Here is a 20,772-nt window from a genome sequence, read left to right as displayed (position 1 = left end):
GCAAGAATGCTAATAACTTGGGAGTTGATTCGATTAAATTGTCAATATTGTAATAGAAACAAAAGATTCAGGAAGTGTCTAGCAAGTTAGAGGGAAAATTAAAATTTTGAAAAAAAAATTGACTGTAAAATCATTTATTCTAAAATGATCAATGGAATTTCCTTTGTTTAAATCAGAAACCCCTCCTCATCTTCTTCCTGAACGTCATAACGTTACGTATAACAATTGAATTTTCAGAACTTTTCTTAAATAATTCTCTTTTGTTTATTAATCTGTTATAAAATTGTAAAAAACCTAAAAACTGCTAAAAACGAACGTAATAATTAAACAACATCTGAACAGATTCGCTTTGATTTCATAATTTGCTTTGCCGAATTTCATCAGATTTATAAAACATTCAAAAGATCATCAAAAAAATTTTAATAGCTATTTTTTTGTTCGTCACTATGCTCTCAAAAAAAATTGATAAAAAAGTATAAAAATACTTTCTTGTTACTGGTTTTTATAAAATCTACATTTACAATTGAATATTAGTTACATAAAATGTGATAAAATAATTTACACGATCAAAATTTTTTCTGTTGAATACAAGTTTTAGGCATATTATTAGAATCAATGCTAATATAATTTAATAATTGAGAGAAAAAAAGTTCTTTCGATTTTTTGACAAGATATTTATTTAAGGTTTTTATGGTTGTTAATTTATTCAAACAAAAACATTCCAACACAATTTGTGTAAATTGATACAGTAAATTAAATTCTTGTTACCAAATTTTCGCTTAGTTCCAATTCAAATAGAATTTATTAGCTAAATTAAAGATTTTATCAAACTTTCTGGTGAAACAATAATTATAACAAATTTAAAGCATGCATGCATCTACTTAAATGAAAAGAAAAATCCAATTTCCTTGAATGGTTTGATCTTGCCATCTAAACTTTAATGCATTTTATGAAATAAAAGAATCTTAGTCGAAAGATGTAGCAGATTCAGGATAATTTTATTAACAGTCAATTAGCAGTGTAATATGCAAACTTATTTTATTTTATTGCAAATTTTACAAAGCTTCTCGTGCACTATATGCGCTGAAATCTTAAATTAGTTTAAATTTAACATAGTTTCCATTTATTACAATATGCATGTGTCATTCACAGTAAGTCAGATATTTATGATCAACTCGTCTCCATTCTTTGTTTTTCTTTGTTTGAAGTGAAAGCTTTTTAGCTGGCAGCTAGAATGTTTATTGAAATCTTGTTGTAAGCAAACTGCATTGCATTTTTCTGTTAGTTCAAATATTAATTTTCAGTTATTGAACTTGTCTATAAGTGAAAAACCATAATATTACTGCGAAATAGTGCCAAAATCAGGAAGAATTTTAATTTATCAAAAGAAAATTTTCAAATAAATTACACAGAATTTCCATATTAACTTACAAAAAATTGATAGACAAACATTTCATGCACTTCAGTTGTGAAGGTTAAATTCCATTTCTTTTTGCAGGCACATGCATGGTTATGATCAAAGTAAATTAACTGGCGCCACCATATAAATTCATAATTTTACATGATTACAGAAATGCTTATTATTATAGTATACCAAATGATTACTGTAGTTCTATTGAGTTTTATGCGGTTTTTCCTTGATACTTTTTTATTATACTGTCGGCATTTCGATGGGCAAGTTTTAATAAAATTTCCAGACGTGAAAATATATCCATTTTGTAACTTTTAAAATACAAAGTTATCCCTAACGAATAATCAGTAAACTCACTTAAATGAGCATGCTCATGAGTATGCTCAATCATTATAATTGAGCATGTTCCTAGTCTATTCGGGAAACCAGAAAAAACTAGCTAAATTTTCAATTTATCGATAAATTGATGGGAAAGAGGAAGTCCGATTCCCTTTGAGCCCCTGGAAACAATATTTCAATTTTTAAGAGAAAAGCTATCATAACTTCCAAAATATGCTATAAAAATAAAAAATGTTAGTGCTCCAAAAAATATGACATCAATTTGTCATCAAGCAGATGATGAATTACATATTGGAAGTGTTTAAACACTCAAAATAAATGCACACAGAATTGAGAATTCGAGAGAAAGAGAACAACCCAATGTGTATATTGAAACTTTGTCTCTGCATATACTAGTATTTATATTTTCTCTGCTCGCTGCTGATTTCTGTTTCTGTAGGTTTTTGTCTGATTATAAAAACACACGCTTACATATGCTCACTCATTCCATTGCCCTCTACAGTCATATGAAAATTTATTCACAATATATTTTAGTAACGATTTCATAGTCGCCGCGTCAACAGTCATTCTGAAATCAGACGAATCGTAAACGAGAAACACAAAAATAATAAAGTCTTTTATTTTTTGTTGTTATGGCACATTGACTTCCTTGCACCTCATTCCATTCTTTTAGTGCAATTTAAAGTAAGAAAAGTGCAGTAACTCGTTTAGATATTTTAAAGTACCGGAATTGTTTACTGCACAAATCAATAAAATAAAGTTGGAATTAAACAGTTCTCAAAAAATTCAGGCTTAAAAGAATCTGTGTCAATTGATAAAATTTGCACAAAAGAGTTAATTGATTTATCAAATCTTCAATCAGTTTGTTAGATACTTTTTGGACTTAAAAATTGACATTTAATCAGTTCATATAAATTTTGTTACAGTAAAATTCCTTATCAGCATTGACGAAGTTTATGTAGTTCAAATATATGAATAATATGAATACAAACATCTGACAAAAAAATTCATCACTAAGCCATATTTTAACAGATGTAAAGGAAATTATTTGTGTATGAAAAATAAAAAAAATATAAAAAAAATGTGTACATAACTGACCTACGAAATTAACATTAACAAAGACACTAAAAATGACATTCAGTAAGTGATCGAAAAAAAAAATTCAATAACATAAAATTGAAACAAAAAAGGAAAAGTGACGCACGTTTCAGTTTACCAATCGAAATCGTGTGTGATAGTATAAATCTTGTGATAATCAACATCAACAATAAATTGTAAATAAATAGTATAAATAATCATGGATCATCATCACAAACGAAGCAGCAAGTAAGATTAAAAATTGATTTGATCTTGATAATGAAAAATAAAAAATTCAGCACACGACACACTTTGTTATTTGTATAAAATCAAGAAGCACAATTTGCAACTTCTTCTTATTATAAAAATATAAACAATAAGAAAAATATTTTGAAAATCAATCCAATTGTTTTCATTTTTATGCTTATTTTATCAATTGTTGATATCTATCTCACTGTAAATATAAAATTGTATCACTTTTTGATTATCACTGCGGGACACAAAATAATTTTAGTTGCTACTGTGAAATAGTTTGTTGTCAGTATCTGGGGGATATCCTTAGTTGAACTATAGAGATTTTATTCTCAGGACGCATTTATATTAGATTTCGCACTTGATTTTCTGGATAGTAAAATTGTTGCATTTCCGATATTTGAAACCAGCATAATGGACCGTTCACCATTTACTGATTACCAGAGCACGAAGCCGACTTGGAATTTTTATTGAAAAGTCGACTAGACTCCATACAAAATTCAAGTCGACATTCTGCTTTGCTTTATTGAAGCTATCATAAAATCGTAGACTCCCTCTCCCCTAAAAAGCGAACGTAATAAATGAACGATCTTTACAAGGCTTCGCATTTATCTGGAATTTCGAACTAAAGTTCTCCTTAAAGTAGGTCATCTGTTTATTTTTAAGAGGTCTGTCCTATTTTTTTAAATTTTGAAAATCCTTTTATTTTCTTATCTTGCTCAAAAAACTACTTCCTGAGATTGTTCAACATGAAAATATTCTATCCAGATCGGCACAAATTATTCGGGTCAGCCATAAAAATTGCCAATTGGGTACCATGTGGCGATCATCTGGCTACCATGAAAAACTTTTGTCGATATTTCTCTAAAAGATTTCTGGTCAACTTACCTAAAAGGAAGTAAAATCTTTTCTTATGTTATCAAATTTCAGTTCCTTTTATAATTAAATATTCCTTTTCGAAAATCTTTTTAATTAAGATAATGGAAACATATCTCCTGATAATGCAATTTAATACCTTTAATGTCCAGTTGAATTTGTTTTGAAATAATAAAGCAAACAATATAAAAATGCCATTTATCATGAATGCAGTAGTTCACACTTAATATAATCTACATATACAGCGATAAATTATTCAATATTGTACATTCTCATTTGCACCTGTTTGTTATTTTCTTTGTTACACAATTGTTCTTCTGATTATTCTCATTTTTGTTGCAATTCGCATTTGAATAATTGCTGTAAACTTTTAAAACATCACAAAAGCGTGTGAAATCTTATCCGATAAAAATATTTCCATTTTGTACATAAAATAATTTATTCAAGAATCAAGAATACTGTTGGAACTTGTCATCAATATTTAATGCTGACAGATATCAAACAATAAGATAAGAATCTCTTGTTAAAGGAGAATTTACGACAAATTAATTGACTCATTAAGATAAAAATGCACATTTTTTCCATGCTTTTAATTGATCTAAATTTTCTCAATATGCACTTGACATTACATTCCACAGTAAAGTCTTGAAACTAGATATCATCGATCTGCTTCAAGTCACGCCTTTTATGACTATCACAAAGTTATTTTTGGAATGATTTTTCACTTAAAATTAACTGTCATTCGATAAGTGAAGAAGGTCCCACGACGGAGTTCTGAGGTTTCGTCAAAGCTCTTTTATTAACATCGAATGGAAGTAAAACTTCATGACAGGAATGAATTTATGAACCTAAATCTTATTGTCAGAGAATAATTGAACCTTGAACCTTACAAAAATTCAAGAAAGTTTCGTACACAACAAAACTACTTTTACATAAAGTAAACTAAAAGTATATCGGAAATGTAAATTAGCAAACCTGACCTTCGATTAATGAACTTGAGTATTCTCCGGCTTTATCAAGTAAAGTAACTAATAAAATTCTCTTGATGTGCACTTTTATTATTTTTAGCACAAACAGGAAATTTAAAAGAATTTTTTTCTTCCTCTTTATTACAGCGCAATATTATCTTTTTATTGATTCGCATCAAATTGCCATGACATTCGACAGTTAGAAATTTCCTATCGATTGTCGAGCAAAAAAAAAATAATAATAAATTCTTAACGTTTTATCTCATCAATTATCGTGAATGCAAACTGATACGATAGAATCAAACAATTTTTTACGATATGCTGAATCACACATGTACATATAACCACGACTGTATAAATTAGCTTGCAATGGATATGACAATTACAGATTGTCAAAAGACCTATGTATTGTATTTCTTAAAAATAGTCAACTTTGTAAATAATAAAAATGTAAATTTTAAGGAGCTTCCTTATTGCCAGCACTAATTAATTAAAGCAACACCTTAATATTAATGAAGACCTTAATGTAAATATATTATAAGCAATAAAAGATTTGTGGTCAAAGCAATAATGTCTAGCAAGTTCATTGGTAAAATGCGTATCACATTTTCGTAAGTTATAATGTAACTATAGCAACTAAGCACCATGTAAATACATCAATATTTAATGTAAACATTTAATGGGTCAAAATCAATATCGTGTCAATTTAGTTATCACTTTTTTTATTAGCTTAAAATCACCTTTGCGGTAGAAAATTAATTGTTCGTTTAATTTTATTTACAGACATTACGAGAAGCTTCCTTGGACATTAATTCCAATGCATCCTGTAGTCGATGATAATGTCGCTGCTCCAGTCGACCCATGCATTCCTCAACGACCATTCACAGAACTCGATTTTGAAGGTAAATTTAAGAAATATTCACTTAATGAAACTGGATACCAATCTTTAAAGTTGTTAAATGACTAAATCAATTTGCGACTTAGTGCTAATAATACTTGACAGTTCTAAAAGACTCACTTTTCAAAAATTCAATTCACATATAAAGTCAAAGTGTCTATATTGATCCAATTTATTATCAGATGTAATATAATAATCGTGAGAATATTTTGAACCCATTTGGGTGTGTTATCACTAAAGTTCAGTTTTATAGTATATAATATCACTGTATATAATATCTAGAATTCAATATACACTTAGTTATCAAATATCAGGATATGTAAAAAATTAGAACAACATGTTGCAGCAATAACATGATAAGAAAGCTGTTGATTAGTCTATACAAAATACAATTTAAGGTTTAAGAATGAAAAGTCAATGTATTTAATTATTAATTCTTTAACAGGTCATCGTGCACATACGGTCTATGTTGGAGTCCACGTACCAGCACGACGCTCTCATAGGAGACGTAAACATATGCCACCAAAGGAGAATAGTGTTGACAAAGGATTGCAAGATTCTCAAGAAAGACCTGGTAAGTGAAGAACAAAGAATTTAATAAGAGATTCAAGGGCATTGCGCATTGTTGAATTTATATATTTTTCTGCTTTGTTAGTTCTTTTTCATGGAACTGAATTAAATAATTAATCGAGTGAAGTACTTTTAGACTTTGATTAAACCAAAATTAGAATTAAGATAGAGTATACAATAATTAACATCTCTGGTTGATTATAAAAGGTTATCAATTATTTGTAGAATAAGATAAATTAAGGCATCCAAAATGGTTGCATAACTTTTTTAACAAAAAGTATTTTTATACCACATATTGGGTTTTTTCCGTTGTTGATGATAAACAAATGTATGTAGTCATAAGATTAAAATTTGAATAATATTTGAATTAGCATGGACCGGATCAAACTGGATATGCTCATGTTTTCATTACACAAATCTATTGTTGTAACAAAAAAAAATGATTTTTGGACTTCTCCTCTCTTCTCGTTACAAAATGTCCATACAAATGTTTTTATTTTGTTTAAACCAGTTTAGGGGATCATTTTATTTTTTGCGGCATATCTTGGTGGTATGTCCGGCTTGTTATTTATGAATAGCAATACACCAGGCTGCCGATCACTTATTTAAACTGTTACAAAATCTTAGACTCCTTCTCCTTAAAAGTGAAGGTAATAAATGAACGACTCCTTATGGAGTATTTAAAGAATTTTGTATACTAATTAAGAGTTATAATGATATATGACATAGATGATAAAAATAGCTAATTTATTAATTACACTTGCATTCAATATAAATTTCATCGACACCTTATGCAATTACTTTAAGTGTAATATTGAAATTAGTAGTTTTTATTTCTTTACCATATATAACTTATTTAAATTTGTGATTTTAAATTGATCGTGTAAAATTAACAAAATTATAATTATTTAATTATTAGCAATGTGTAATTTCATTTAATTTTATAATTATTATTACCTTGAAATTGCAAATAAAATTATCAATTTATATTTCAAGCATAGTAAATTGATATTTTCTTTTTTTAATCAGTTACTCCTCCAGCGCAGCGTGTCCAATTTATTCTTGGTGAGGATGTGAATGGCGAAGATGGCATTGGAGTACCCCCACCACTTGAATCTCATCCATTATTTTCTGAAATGGAAGAACTTGTGAAAGATGGGGATGAGATTGAATGGAAAGAAACAGCTCGATGGGTGAAATTTGAGGAAGATGTGGAAGAAGGTGGAAATCGTTGGTCAAAACCGCACGTTGCTACACTCTCATTACATTCCCTTTTCGAATTGAGAAATCTTATATTAACTGGCTCAGTAATGCTTGATATGGAAGCAACAAGCTTAGAGCAAGTGGCTGATCTGGTTACAGAAAATATGACAAATAGTGGACTATTACCATTTGATTCAAAAATGAAAGTTAAAGAAGCATTGCTAAGACGACATCGCCATCAACATGAGAAAGAAATGAAGAAAGGAGGTCCATCAACTGTAAATATGAGTCGTCTTCCAATAATACGAAGCTTGGCTGATATCGGAAAAAATCACTCATCAGCAAAAAGTGAGCTAATAACATTTAAATTAATTAACTAGCTAGTATAAGTGAATTCAAGATTGACTAATGTAAATACATAGATTTTTGTGTGCGTGTATGTTTGTACTACGATATATCATTGCAGCTAACAAAAATGTAATATAATATTAAAACAATAATAAGCAGCAAAATTTCACAAAAATGGGTATCGCATGTTGCTTATGAACATTGATAATTTTATTATCCTAACTGAGAACATATGCCAAAGCCTTTTTCATAATTTTCATCATGCATAATTTGTCTGTATTATACGTCATCAATGGTTATTAACAGATAATGATTTTAAATTACGAGAAATGTGTAACTTGCTCCCTCATTCATCATTTTCTTAGATTTATACTTAAATATTCATATTTCGACATAATTTTTATATCTGAAATCATATTTTGGCTTGAAATTTGCAAACATAAAGACGTTTTATTAATGAAAATAAATTACCTAATATCCTGAAAATTTAGTAATGATTTGAAAAGAAAAATACCTCAGAAAAGTCTAAAGTGATGTTTTACGCATCGCAAAAAAATATAAAAATATTTCCCAACCTCAACTCCCACCCGGCAATTTGTTTGAATCATAACAAAAGTCTAATCTCATACCCCATAGCATTACGCAATATCTAAACAATGATACCTCCTACAAGAAAACATTTAATATTTAGGCATCTTATTTGCATCACTAATCGCACAATATAAAAATAGAATGGTTGTTGTTAACAGCTAGTGGACACATCAAAATTTCGTCAACATGCTATAAAAAAATATGTAGATTCATTAAGTGAAAACCGATAATTTCATCCAATTTAATGGTTCATTATCAAATTAATTTGTATTCAAAGTTTCATTAGAGCTTCAAGAGTTAATTGTTATGATGATGTTATTAATGAGAATACTTTTGATGCTTCATTAATTTTACTAAAGTTTATTTTACATCAAGCAATGATTGCATATAAATAAGAAATTATTCATTGACTGTTCCGCATAAATTAATTGAAATAGATCCTAAGTTTGGTAATTAAGGTACTTAACTAAAATTTCTTTTTTCTGAAATTATATTTCTCTTTCTGTCTATTCATCATATTAAATAATTACAATTATGTGATATTTCTTAATTGGTATTAAGTAAAAGATGACCACACACCATTAGGTGTCACAACAACAACATTTGTCCTACATGCTGGAGGAAGTACATCTCAAGAAAATCAACCAGCAAAAGGTTATTTTCAGGAATAATAAAAAGATTTTACTTTCAAATTATTTTATATTTGGTTCCTTTTTTGATGTTTCAAAAGTATATATTAATAACTAAAAAAACTGCCTTTTCATTAACGCTATCTATGACTATTTATTCAATGAGGCATCTCAGAATATTGTTGACATTAAAATGCCAAAATGAATTGCCTAATGCATAATAAATATGCTATAGATAGCAACATCATTGAGTTCTAAGATTTCCGTTGATGTTTTTCTTTTCACTTTCTTGTTTTCCTTTTATTAGATATGTTGAAAATAATATTAATCAAAAGTTTTATTTTCCATTCTCATCATAAACATAGACTTACTCTAAGCTTTCATCTTTACCAAAAAAAATACTTCTTTTAATTTTCCTGTCTATCTCTTCTCTTCTAGAAAATTTTTTTGTAATTAAATGTTCCATCATTTAATCATATGAGTTATGACACATTAAGTTTATTAGCTGAAATGTTCTTTGAATACACGATTTAATTCCTTGTGATATTTTTGACAGACATTGAATTTTTCTTTGAAATAACAAAACATTGAACTCAAGTCAGTAGCAAAGCATGAAAGTAATCTTTAAACCCACATAAAGAACACTCGTCGGTACTGTAGTATGCTTACATGTTCGCTCTGTAAGGAGGAAAATATACATATTAACAAACTTCACAGCACTTTACCGGTACTTAAAACCTTATGAACAACTCCTTATATTGCTTAAGGTTAATTCCAATGTTTTGTTATTGAAAAAGTTTAAATCTCTTTCGTAAATATCAACTCAATTCTCACCCGATCAACACAAATTATTCATGACAGTCAAGTGGTTGCCATATGGCGTCCAAGTGACATAAAAATTGGCACTTTGATTCCATGTGGTCATAATTTAGCTGCCATGAAAATCTTGTGCCGATCGGGCACAAATTTTTATTTTATTGAATATTTTGTTTGCTGAAGAACTCAAGCTTTTTATAAATATTGAAAAGAAAGGACCTGTGCACCTTTCTTTCATCACATCTTCTGTCTGTTCTATTTATGAATGCTATAAAACATACAAGAACCAAAATTACATATATGTTGACCTCATGATATTACATTCATTTTAAATATAAATCTCATCCCATTCCAGTAGTTACTAAATTTTCATTTATTTTGATCATTACATCTCGTCATGAAGATATACATAGATATCAATAATTCACATTGAGTGGCTGACTTACTTACGATAAAATATTAAATTAAGGCATTATTCGGGAATGCATTTCCAAACACCTTGAAGCTAATTTACCTTTTATGAAAATGTGCCATCAATTTTTATATTAATCTCATGCTTTAAAGATTGAAATTGATTCATTCATAGCTTAAGCATACAATTTTCAATGTTATATTTAAACTTATTCCTACACATATATTGCCGTATAGCATTTTTCTGGCAAAAATAAAGACAAAAAATTGATTTGTGCTTACAATTAAAAATAAATTCCATTTTCATAAAGCTTTTAATGCTATAAGTACAAAGCTCATTGCTGCATAATATCATAGGTTTCATTACATTTTATCTTCTATCTCATTCCCATCACATCACCCTAATTTTTTCATTAATTCATTTGTGATGTGAAATATTAAAAATACTTAAATTCCTGCAAAAATGTAGCTGAAAAAGATTCAATAAATTTTCATTATTTGTAATTATTATGTCTATGTAAATAATAGTGGATGAACATCACCAAAATTCTAACAGTCCACCCGGAAGCAATACTACGTGTGGTTTGAAGCATGGAAATAATGGTAGTGGCGCAAATTTTTTAACGGTGCCAGGAAAAAAGTCATTTGGTAAATCTATTTTGTTCAAAATCATTAAAAATTAGGATAATGATATGCAAAAAAAATGATGATAATAGTTTGAAAATAGGCATCATGTTGAGTTTTTATTGTATTTTTGGCATGCACTTTTGGTTTGAGTTTTATAAAATTAAGTAAACGTTTGACAAAGCTTGGAAATGTCTTAATTGAATTAAAACATTTCTAGGATTTAAAATTGCATCAAAATTTTAACATTATACTTTATTATCTTCACATTAAGCTTTTTACAATAACTAAGTTTAAAAAAGTCAGTTTCTAGGTTATAATTTTCTTCATTTATGCAACAATTGAATCATTGGATCAAAATATTATTAAAATCTACGAAATAACTCATGCATTTAATTCTGTTTCGGATTGGTGTAAAGTTATTTATCTGAATTGCGAATCAGTTTCCATTATTCTGAATTAATGAACATCGATCATAAAGTTTATTGAATTTCCTCCTGTAGAATAATCGACAAAAATAAAATTTTAATTTATTTTTCAACTTTTCCCAATTGACTGCAACCTTCATGATATTCTACAATCTCAATTCCATTCGCATATTTATTTTTAAAATATTGGATAACATTAACATACTAGCATATGAAAAAGGACATGCAATAAACAATAATTAGTAAAGTTATACCATACTGTGTTTCATGAAACTGAAAACATGGATGTTAAGCTTAAAGCTTTACTAAGTTGCAATAAATTATCATCTATCATGCAACATGTGATTCATAATAAGGATAAATATGGATATTTTTATATTCTCGAGAATGTGAATAGTCAATATTCAATTATCATTCATTCAAATCATTCATTTGAACATGACACAACACATACATACTTTTATCCTAAAATATATCTTCGAATATAGTTCAAATCATGTTTATTTTGCACGCTAAAAACTTATAATTTTTTGTGAAATTTCAAAAATTTTCGTGAATTTTCATTTTGCATGAGTTAACTTTTGTCGCAGAATTAGAATTGAAATCATCCAATTTTCTTTCAAAATCAAAGAGTTTTTCGAAATTTTAATTTGAAACTCAAATCTTCATTTTCTTTAAAAGTGAAATAATATGAAAAGTTTTGAGTAAATTTTAGCTTTTTAATAGCTAAAAACACAGACTTAACTATTGTTTTCACAAATAAGCAGCATAAAATCGCGAGATTTTTTTTCATAAAGTCCATCCTTTATTTGTTTCCAAGTTCAATAGAACGAAAATTTTAGTTGAATTTGTTCTTATTATTCTTTATTTGTACTTGTCCTTAGATTATTTTCCAATTAAAAAAGTTTTAATGAAATTATGAAGATTTTTCTAATTTAAATTCTTTTTTTTTTCGTCTTTAATTTTAATAAAAAAAATAATTGGTAACAACAGATCAAGTTCCAAATATCATTAGTCCAAGTAGTACTTCACAAATGCTTCGCAACGTTAGCTCAAGTGACTTTCAAGGACTTGATCATCACCGTATTAATTTTAATTTTATGAGAAAAATTCCACCAGGAGCAGAAGCATCGAATATTTTAGTAGGCGAAGTCGACTTTCTCAGTAAGACATTATCGGCATTTATCAGATTAAATCAAGCAACTGTAATGGGAGACTTGACAGAAGTTCCTGTACCCACAAGGTAATTTTGTTATCTAACATTCAATTTTCTTTGGAATTTTTAATAAACTTTTATTTTACTTCCTCTATAGATTTATTTTTGTTTTGCTTGGACCTCCAGGCAGTCAAACAACATTCCACGAAATTGGACGTTCAATGGCAACACTTATGTCAGATGAAGTATTCCACGAGGTTGCTTATCGAGCAAGAAAACGCGATCATTTGATTGCAGGTATTGATGAATTTTTGGATGCTGTAACTGTTCTTCCACCCGGAGAATGGGATCCATCTATTCGAATTGAACCACCAGCTGCCATTCCATCTCAAGAAGTTCGAAAACGTCCACCAGAAAAACAACCAAAGAAAGAAGAACCTGATGAGGAAGAAGAAGAACAAAGAATACGTGAAGAATCTGGTTTATCACGTTCCGGAAGATTATTCGGTGGATTAATTAACGATGTCAAACGTAAAACGCCTTGGTATTGGTCTGATTTTAAGGATGGTTGTAATTTGCAATCGGTGGCCTCATGGATTTTCCTTTATTTTGCTTGTCTCTCTCCTAGTAAGTTGAAAAGTTTTCAGTTCAGACTTTTTAAAAATTCATTTTAATTATTTTTACAGTTGTAACATTCGGCGGTCTATTATCAGAAGCAACAGGACAGCATATGGCTGCTATGGAATCACTCGTTTCCGGATTTGTTTGCGGCATTATTTATGGCTTCTTCTCTGGACAACCATTAACAATATTAGGCTCAACTGGTCCTGTATTAGTATTCGAAACAATTGTATATGAGTTTTGTGCACTTGTCGACTGGGACTATATGACATTCAGATTTTGGATCGGTACTTGGGTTGCAGTCATTTTGCTCATTCTTGTCGCTATAGATGCATCAGCATTTGTTTGCTACATAACTCGATTTACAGAAGAAAATTTCGCCACACTGATTGCATTTATATTTATTTACAAAGTAAGCTCAATTGCTATTTTGGACATAGCTATTGGCAAATAATACTACAACTTTTTATTAATTTCCCAACAGGCAATTGAAAATACATTTGCTATTGCTGGAAAAATTAACAAAGAGGGATGCTTCTGTGAACTTCCACCGGAATATGAAGGAGAGAGATTGCTACTTATAAACGATTCTTCTAAATTTAATATGACATCATGCAATGAGGTAATACAATTGTCATCTCATAAAATATTTATCAAATCAAAATTTTATATTTACAGATGAAAGGAAAAGTAATTGGAGATTGCTTCTCAACACCATATGCTTCGCCTATATTCCTTATGTCTTTTCTCTTATTTGCCTTTACGTTCATCATCTCAACAACATTAAAAGACTTTAAAAATCGTCTTTTCTTCCCCGCTAACGTCCGTCAATTCATCAGTGATTTTTCAGTTATTATTGCAATCTCATTAATGACACTAATAGACTATCTTACTAACATTCCAACGCCAAAACTTCAAGTTCCTCATGAATTTAAGCCAACATTAGCAGGAAGAGGTTGGATCGTCTCACCATATAATGACAAAAATCCATTTTATTCATGCTTTATAGCTATTATTCCTGCATTACTTGGTACAATTTTAATTTTCATGGATCAACAAATTACAGCAGTCATTATAAACCGAAAGGAAAATAAATTGAAGAAAGGATGTGGTTATCATCTTGACTTGTTCATTCTTGCAATTTTGATTCAAATATGTACAATATTAGGATGTCCATGGTTTGTTGCCGCTACAGTATTAAGTATCACCCATGTTAACTCATTGAAATTGGAGTCTGAAACTGCAGCACCCGGAGAAAAACCTCAATTTTTGGGTGTACGTGAACAGCGTGTAACACATATTATGATATTTTTGACTATCGGTTGCTCGGTTAAATTGACACCACTCTTATCTCACATTCCAATGCCTGGTAAATTTCACTCATTTGTTCTAATTTTAGTTGATTAATTATCTGTCATTTCTATAGTTCTCTTTGGTGTTTTCTTATACATGGGAGCGGCATCACTTAAAGGTTTACAGTTCTACGATCGTATGCTTATTGTTTTAATGCCACAAAAATATCAACCAGATTACATGTTTCTCCGTCAAGTAATTTAGTTATTGCTTGTAAAATAAAATAACTTGTTTAACTCTTTATTCTCTTTTCCAATCAGGTACCGATCAGTCGCGTCCATTTATTTACTATTATACAACTTGCATGTTTAGTATGCTTATGGGTCATCAAATCTTTCCAAGCAACTTCAATTCTCTTCCCACTTATGCTAGTCGTTATGATTGGTGTCCGTAAATCACTTGACTGCATCTTTACGAGACGTGAACTGAAAATCTTAGATGATATTATGCCAGAAATGGTGAGACATCCTGGAGACGATGACTTACATCAATTAGAAGATGGAAATGGCGGCAATGCCGAGGTGGGCATTTTCAAAAAATTTGTCGCTTGTTGCATTGGCGAAAAACCTGATAAATTAAAAAAACGCAATTCAAATATGCACAGCTAAGCATATATATTCTTTCATGGCATGCTTCACTTACATTGAACAAAAACAGATGAATTAATTATTATATATATTTACAAACATTCAATACATATACCAATATGATATGTTATTATTTTTAATACCCTATCCAAATTGTAATTATTTTATTTATGTGCATCATCACAAATTCATCAAAACAAATTTTTTCACACACAATTTTCCTATTGGACGTCCTTAAATTTTTTTTATTTCTCTTCTTTATTTACATACTTATATGTTTGTTGTTATGTTATGAGTTCAAATAAACCAATTATTACAAATCACCATAAACTTTTTCCAATTTCCGACTCCCTCTCTTTGTCTTTTTCTTATTACAAAAATAGCAAATATAAAAAAGTTTGTTTACTTTAGTGCCAATGAAATTGAAATGTATTGAAGATGAACTTTGCATGAATACGACAGGGAATTTTTAATTGAAAAGAAAAAGAAAATGTGTATTTCAAAAAGAAAATTTAAGATAATCAAAACATCAATCCAAATATACATCGTCTTTTATCAGATTATAATTTTTACAAATTGTTTCTCCATGAACTATAAGATGACTTAAAGTTTAAAATGAAAATTTGTATCGAAATGTGATACTTACCATCATCCAGAGCAGTGGTGGACAACCTGTGCAACCCAAAAATAAACGACTTTTTAAAAGTTCTCATACCTAAATTGAAAAAGCTCAAAATAATGGCTAACATTATAAACTCCGTGATACTTTTCAGAATTTTTGGGATCAGAAATGATCCCAAAGATGATCTTTTTGCTCAATCTTTATATTTTGAGATGTTTCGTGGCACAAAGAAGGTTTCCTACCATTGAGCTAGATTATAGTATTCAGAGTTATCCAAATACAATATCCAATGCAAAGGTACAAGGGATTCAGGTTCACTCTGTTTATGACAAAAGAGATAAAAATTCAAAAATAATGTGTAGAACTGAAGGACAGGTTTTAAAAATGAAGATGCGAGTATCACATTTAAATGCATCTCTAAAGTTTACATTGGTACTACAATATTTGACTTTTGAAAATTCTTGAATTTGCATGTTGATAGAGAATGATTGAGAAAAAGAGAGAAGTTCACTATGCTGCAGATGACTTTTTACATAAAATTAACTGAATGTTTAAAGTTCTTTTACAACTTACTCTTGTCTTTTTCGACATTTCTGAACTAGCTTTTCTTTTGAATTTAAATAAATTAAGTATTTATGAATTAAGCTCGTCAACTCGTATTTTAAATGGAATAGCATAAATCAATTAATCGATCAAAAATCCATCTCCAATCCGGCCAATGACTCTGACTTGATGCCGAATTTGCTTTAAATTCAGAAACACACTGACCGGGAATTTTGGACAGATTAACCTACTTGTGCTATTCGGGATTAGGATCAGTAATCGGTAGAAATTTCTGGCAATGAAATCTACAAATTCTAATATCATTTCTCGAACTTGTCTAGAACAAAATTATTTCTTTTTCTCAATCGTCTACCTATGTAACTGTTTTATAAAAATTAATGTAATTTTGAATTGGTTCAATGCAAAAAAATACGTGTGAGCAATGATAAAAATGATGAAAAAATTGAAAAAAAATTATTAAACTTGTAAATTATTTTCGCACAATGAATTTTTTCTCAACGTTTTAAGTTTCAATTCGTTTTTGTATGGTTTGATTGTTGACAGTAAAACAACCAGAAATAATAAAAGCAAAAAAAGATCAATAATAAGGACAAAAAAATAAAAACCTTATTTAAAATATAGCAAAATATAATTTTAATGAATTATATATAGAGTCAATTGTCGTTTACTCATTTTAATAATTTTTAATATAATCGTCTATAGTTTCAATCTTAACTAAATATTAGTGGAAATTTTATTAAAAATAGATTCTCTCAATAGGAAGTGTCTAGTTGCCAATACTTTAATGTAGGATGCTTACAATCCTGTGCCATGAATAAAAATTCATTAAAAGAATGAAAACTTAACTTAAAAGCGTTCTTTTTAATTAATGGGTAGCAATCAGTAAACGATAGCTGTAATTATTTATTAGTCAAATAAATTACTGAATGAATGTAGACTTAAATGGCACATGGATTCTTAAATTACAGTAGAATAATAATTTAAATTATGTCAAGAACTTTTTGACATAGAAACGACTCATCTTGACACTTGGCATGAAAAGTTAAAACTGGAAATGATGAAAAATTTATTTTGTAAATTTAGACGAAAAAATAAGAATAAAACAACTTATATAAATTATTTAAAAATATTTAATAGCATTTTTCCATTTTGCATGATGTGTATATATATTGCTTGTGTATGTATAGGGGTCGGAATCATAGATGACGTCCATCTTCAAATGGGATTTAAAAATTTATCCTTTCTCCTGACACAAAATTTTCATATATCCGAGTGGACAACTTGACATAGTGTCTAGTTAATAACTAGACCAACAGTCGACTAATGACATCCGGAGACAAAAACTTCCATGAAATTTGTCATTAGTCGACCGTTGGTCTAATTACTAACTAGGAATTATATCAAGTTGTTCACTTGTTTCTCTTCCTAAAAGTTGAACGTCATTTATGTGCATCCCCATATTTATGATTTTCACACATTTACTGTGCTATGCTGTTAGTTAATGTCAATTAGTTGATTCAGAACTGTATTAAGACAATATATTTTTACAGCAGAAAAATTCAAAGCAGCAAAAACCAACAGTTCAGCTAACGTTTTCAAATGGTTCACTTACAAATGTCAATATATCTGAAGAACTTGGCAAAACAAGCATTTGGCAACAATTGACGAAAAATGGCAAAGGAGAAAACGAATTTAATACTCAGTAAGAATCCACAAAAAGTTTTTCATTATGGACTTAAATTTAAAATTATTTTTTACTCAGATACTCTGATATAACAATTAAAACAGACAGCCCTCCTCATAGTGAAAAACGATTATCAATCATGCGAGAAGAAGATGAAATTATAACAGATGAAAAACGTTCTTCATCATTAAACATTTCACAGGTTTAAATACAACAACATCAATCGAATCGATTTATGCTTCATCCCGCCGATTAAAAAATTTAATTTGATGTAAATACAATAAAAATATTAGTATAAGTTTCTTTGACATTCTTTGTATGTTCTCCGGATGTTAATCGTAATTAGATTAATGTAAGCAATTTCCTGAATTCCTTTTTTTCAACCAATCATACAGTCTACTCATAATATTAGTAAAATATCACAATAGCAAAAAAATTTATTTTCCATTTACATTTTCAAGGAGACACTCATCAAATAATTGTGCAATGTCAATTAAAGTCTATTTAATCACATACCTAATTCAAATTTTTTAAAGATGACACAGTTTATACAACACTAGCTGATGTTTTTAAAAATGTTGTACAATCATATGAATTGACCTAAAAATTAGTTGTGCTTTGAATTTTTATTGTTTGGATATTACTTAACAGAGTTTAACAGATAAAAAGACATGGAATAGAGAGAAATTTGATTCAAAATTATTCACATTCAGCGTTAAGTAATATCCAAAAGCTTTAAAAAGCTTTCTCTCTCGAGCGATACAGATCAAGAACGGTCCACCACAGAGTTTTTAAGGCTCCGCTAAAAATCATTTATTAACACGAAATGTCATGCACCTACATGTAGTATCCATATAACTACCAAATTTAGGCGACTTCAAGTTAGTGTTAAGAAAGACCCTATATGTAGCCTTAAAAGCGCTGCTGCAGAGTATTCTTCATCTGCATCGCCTGGGATCAACATAAAAAAATTAGTTATAGTTTAACATTTCAAAATCAACAATCATGTTTCAATAGTAAAATTTTTAAAAGGAATTTTATGCTTTATGTCATTGCTCCTTAAAGAATTATCATAATAATTATTAATATCATATTGATATATTGTGGTATGCTAAAATATACACTAATTTGATTAAGGCATGGAAACTCTCAAAATGTCCCTTTAGATATCCCAATTGCAGTTAATGATTAGCTTAGGAAAGAGATTTCTACAAAATAGAGTTGACTAGAGTCAACTTTTCCAAAAATTAGGATTGAATTAGGGATTTCAAAAATCATGTAAGGACATGCTGGAATTTTTCAGGATATCTTTAGAGTTTCCACTCCTTGAATTTGATTTTAAAAATGTTACAAATCAATATTGCCTATTTATTATTACAATTATTACGCCAATCAAGTCATAGTCTATTATTAATGTCAAACACCAGTAACTTTTCAAACACACAATCATATTATAAATCAATCACTTCTTCAATAAACGTTATCATGGTAAAACTCATACCTACTCTTCATTACATAGATGCAATTAATGAGAATCAATTATTTGTAAAATCGTTAAATAAGTATTTAAAGAAATTCGATAGTCAAATTTTTAGCTTATGCCTAAGAATTAACCAGGATATTAATATATTTAGAATGGTTGTATTTCGTTGTTATTAATGATTGAAAGATAGTAAAGAATGAGGAACAAAAATTATGAGGCAGTATTTTCCAATCCCGAGCGACACAAATGTAGAAAGAGTCCCAACAAAATTCTAATGGCTCCGCTGAATCTCTTTTGGTACCACAAATTGGAAGCCACCTATTTTTGGCATCCAAATTTAGAATGTTTTCATTTGTTGCTAATAATAGAGGTTTAATTTAGCTTCAGAAGTTTCTATACGGATGCTTCTTCATTTATGTCGCTCTATGATTGAAGCTCGAATTAGCTAAATTATATTTTTATTCTTAGCGTCAATGAAAATTTTTATCATTTAAAATATAAACAGCAAATATTAAATGTTCTTTGTCCATCTCACATTACCCACTGCCCACACTCACACAGATTTAATAGAACTGGTCTTGTAGCATTTTTACTAACTTTATCCTAACTATATCTAAAATAAATTTTACAGACAAATTTTTATAAATGCATGGACTGATAAGAAATGAGAATGTGGTAGCCGTAAAGAAACGATTGTTTAAAATTTAAGGCAAATTAAAGGCTAAAGCAGAAAATAATGAAAAAAAGTTGTACTATTTTTTAGAAAATATTAATTCTTCAAATAAATAAAAAAACGAGTGAGAAAAAATAAAAAATTCCGACTTTTAATTCTTAGGTACTGCTTTATCGACATTTTTTATCATCCTTATGTGAAGTTCTCTTTAGGAAATTACTTTCCCTGTTTTTCATTTTCTTTTCTTCCTTAATAATTTTATAAAACTTGTAACTTGCTCGCAACCCGATTTAAATCAGTTTTAAAAGTTGATGATTTCAATAAATTCATTATGTTCCGGAATTCCTTATTTTTTGCAATAGCAAACATTTCTATGCAAACTTTCACAACTTTAAGAGTGAGTAAGTGAGTGATTTTCAATCACTTCATCGTGATTTGAACGGCACGTGTCAAAAATTAATGTCATACCCTTGAAAAATTCAATAAAAAGTCTATTTAAAGATTATCAATGTTTTATATTTGACTTATCAAAAGTTTACACGAAAGCTTTTGCTGACAAATTTAGAAAAATAATTTTCAAATATGACA

General features: G+C 28.9%; 1 protein-coding gene across 1 annotated transcript; it reads left to right on the top strand.

The window, feature by feature from the left end:
- Positions 1 to 1,765: 1,765 nt before the first annotated feature.
- Positions 1,766 to 20,300, top strand: Ndae1 (Na[+]-driven anion exchanger 1). Its single transcript, XM_070640701.1, has 16 exons — positions 1,766 to 2,434; positions 2,677 to 3,076; positions 5,707 to 5,825; positions 6,267 to 6,395; positions 7,421 to 7,942; positions 9,095 to 9,187; positions 10,918 to 11,037; positions 12,435 to 12,684; positions 12,755 to 13,224; positions 13,284 to 13,630; positions 13,703 to 13,840; positions 13,897 to 14,587; positions 14,645 to 14,766; positions 14,832 to 15,092; positions 17,895 to 18,046; positions 18,107 to 20,300. The coding sequence occupies exons 2-16, from the start codon at positions 3,048 to 3,050 to the stop codon at positions 18,234 to 18,236; spliced, it is 3,573 nt and encodes a 1,190-aa protein (XP_070496802.1). The 5' UTR covers positions 1,766 to 2,434; positions 2,677 to 3,047; the 3' UTR covers positions 18,237 to 20,300.
- The last annotated feature ends 472 nt before the right edge of the window (positions 20,301 to 20,772 follow it).

This window comes from Chironomus tepperi, unplaced genomic scaffold (genome assembly GCF_022539635.2).
Source record: "Chironomus tepperi strain 1889 unplaced genomic scaffold, CSIRO-AGI_Ctep_v1 contig_219, whole genome shotgun sequence".
Taxonomy (NCBI): domain Eukaryota; kingdom Metazoa; phylum Arthropoda; class Insecta; order Diptera; family Chironomidae; genus Chironomus; species Chironomus tepperi.
Note: the sequence above shows the minus strand (reverse complement) of the source record. Positions and strands in the feature narration are given on the sequence as shown.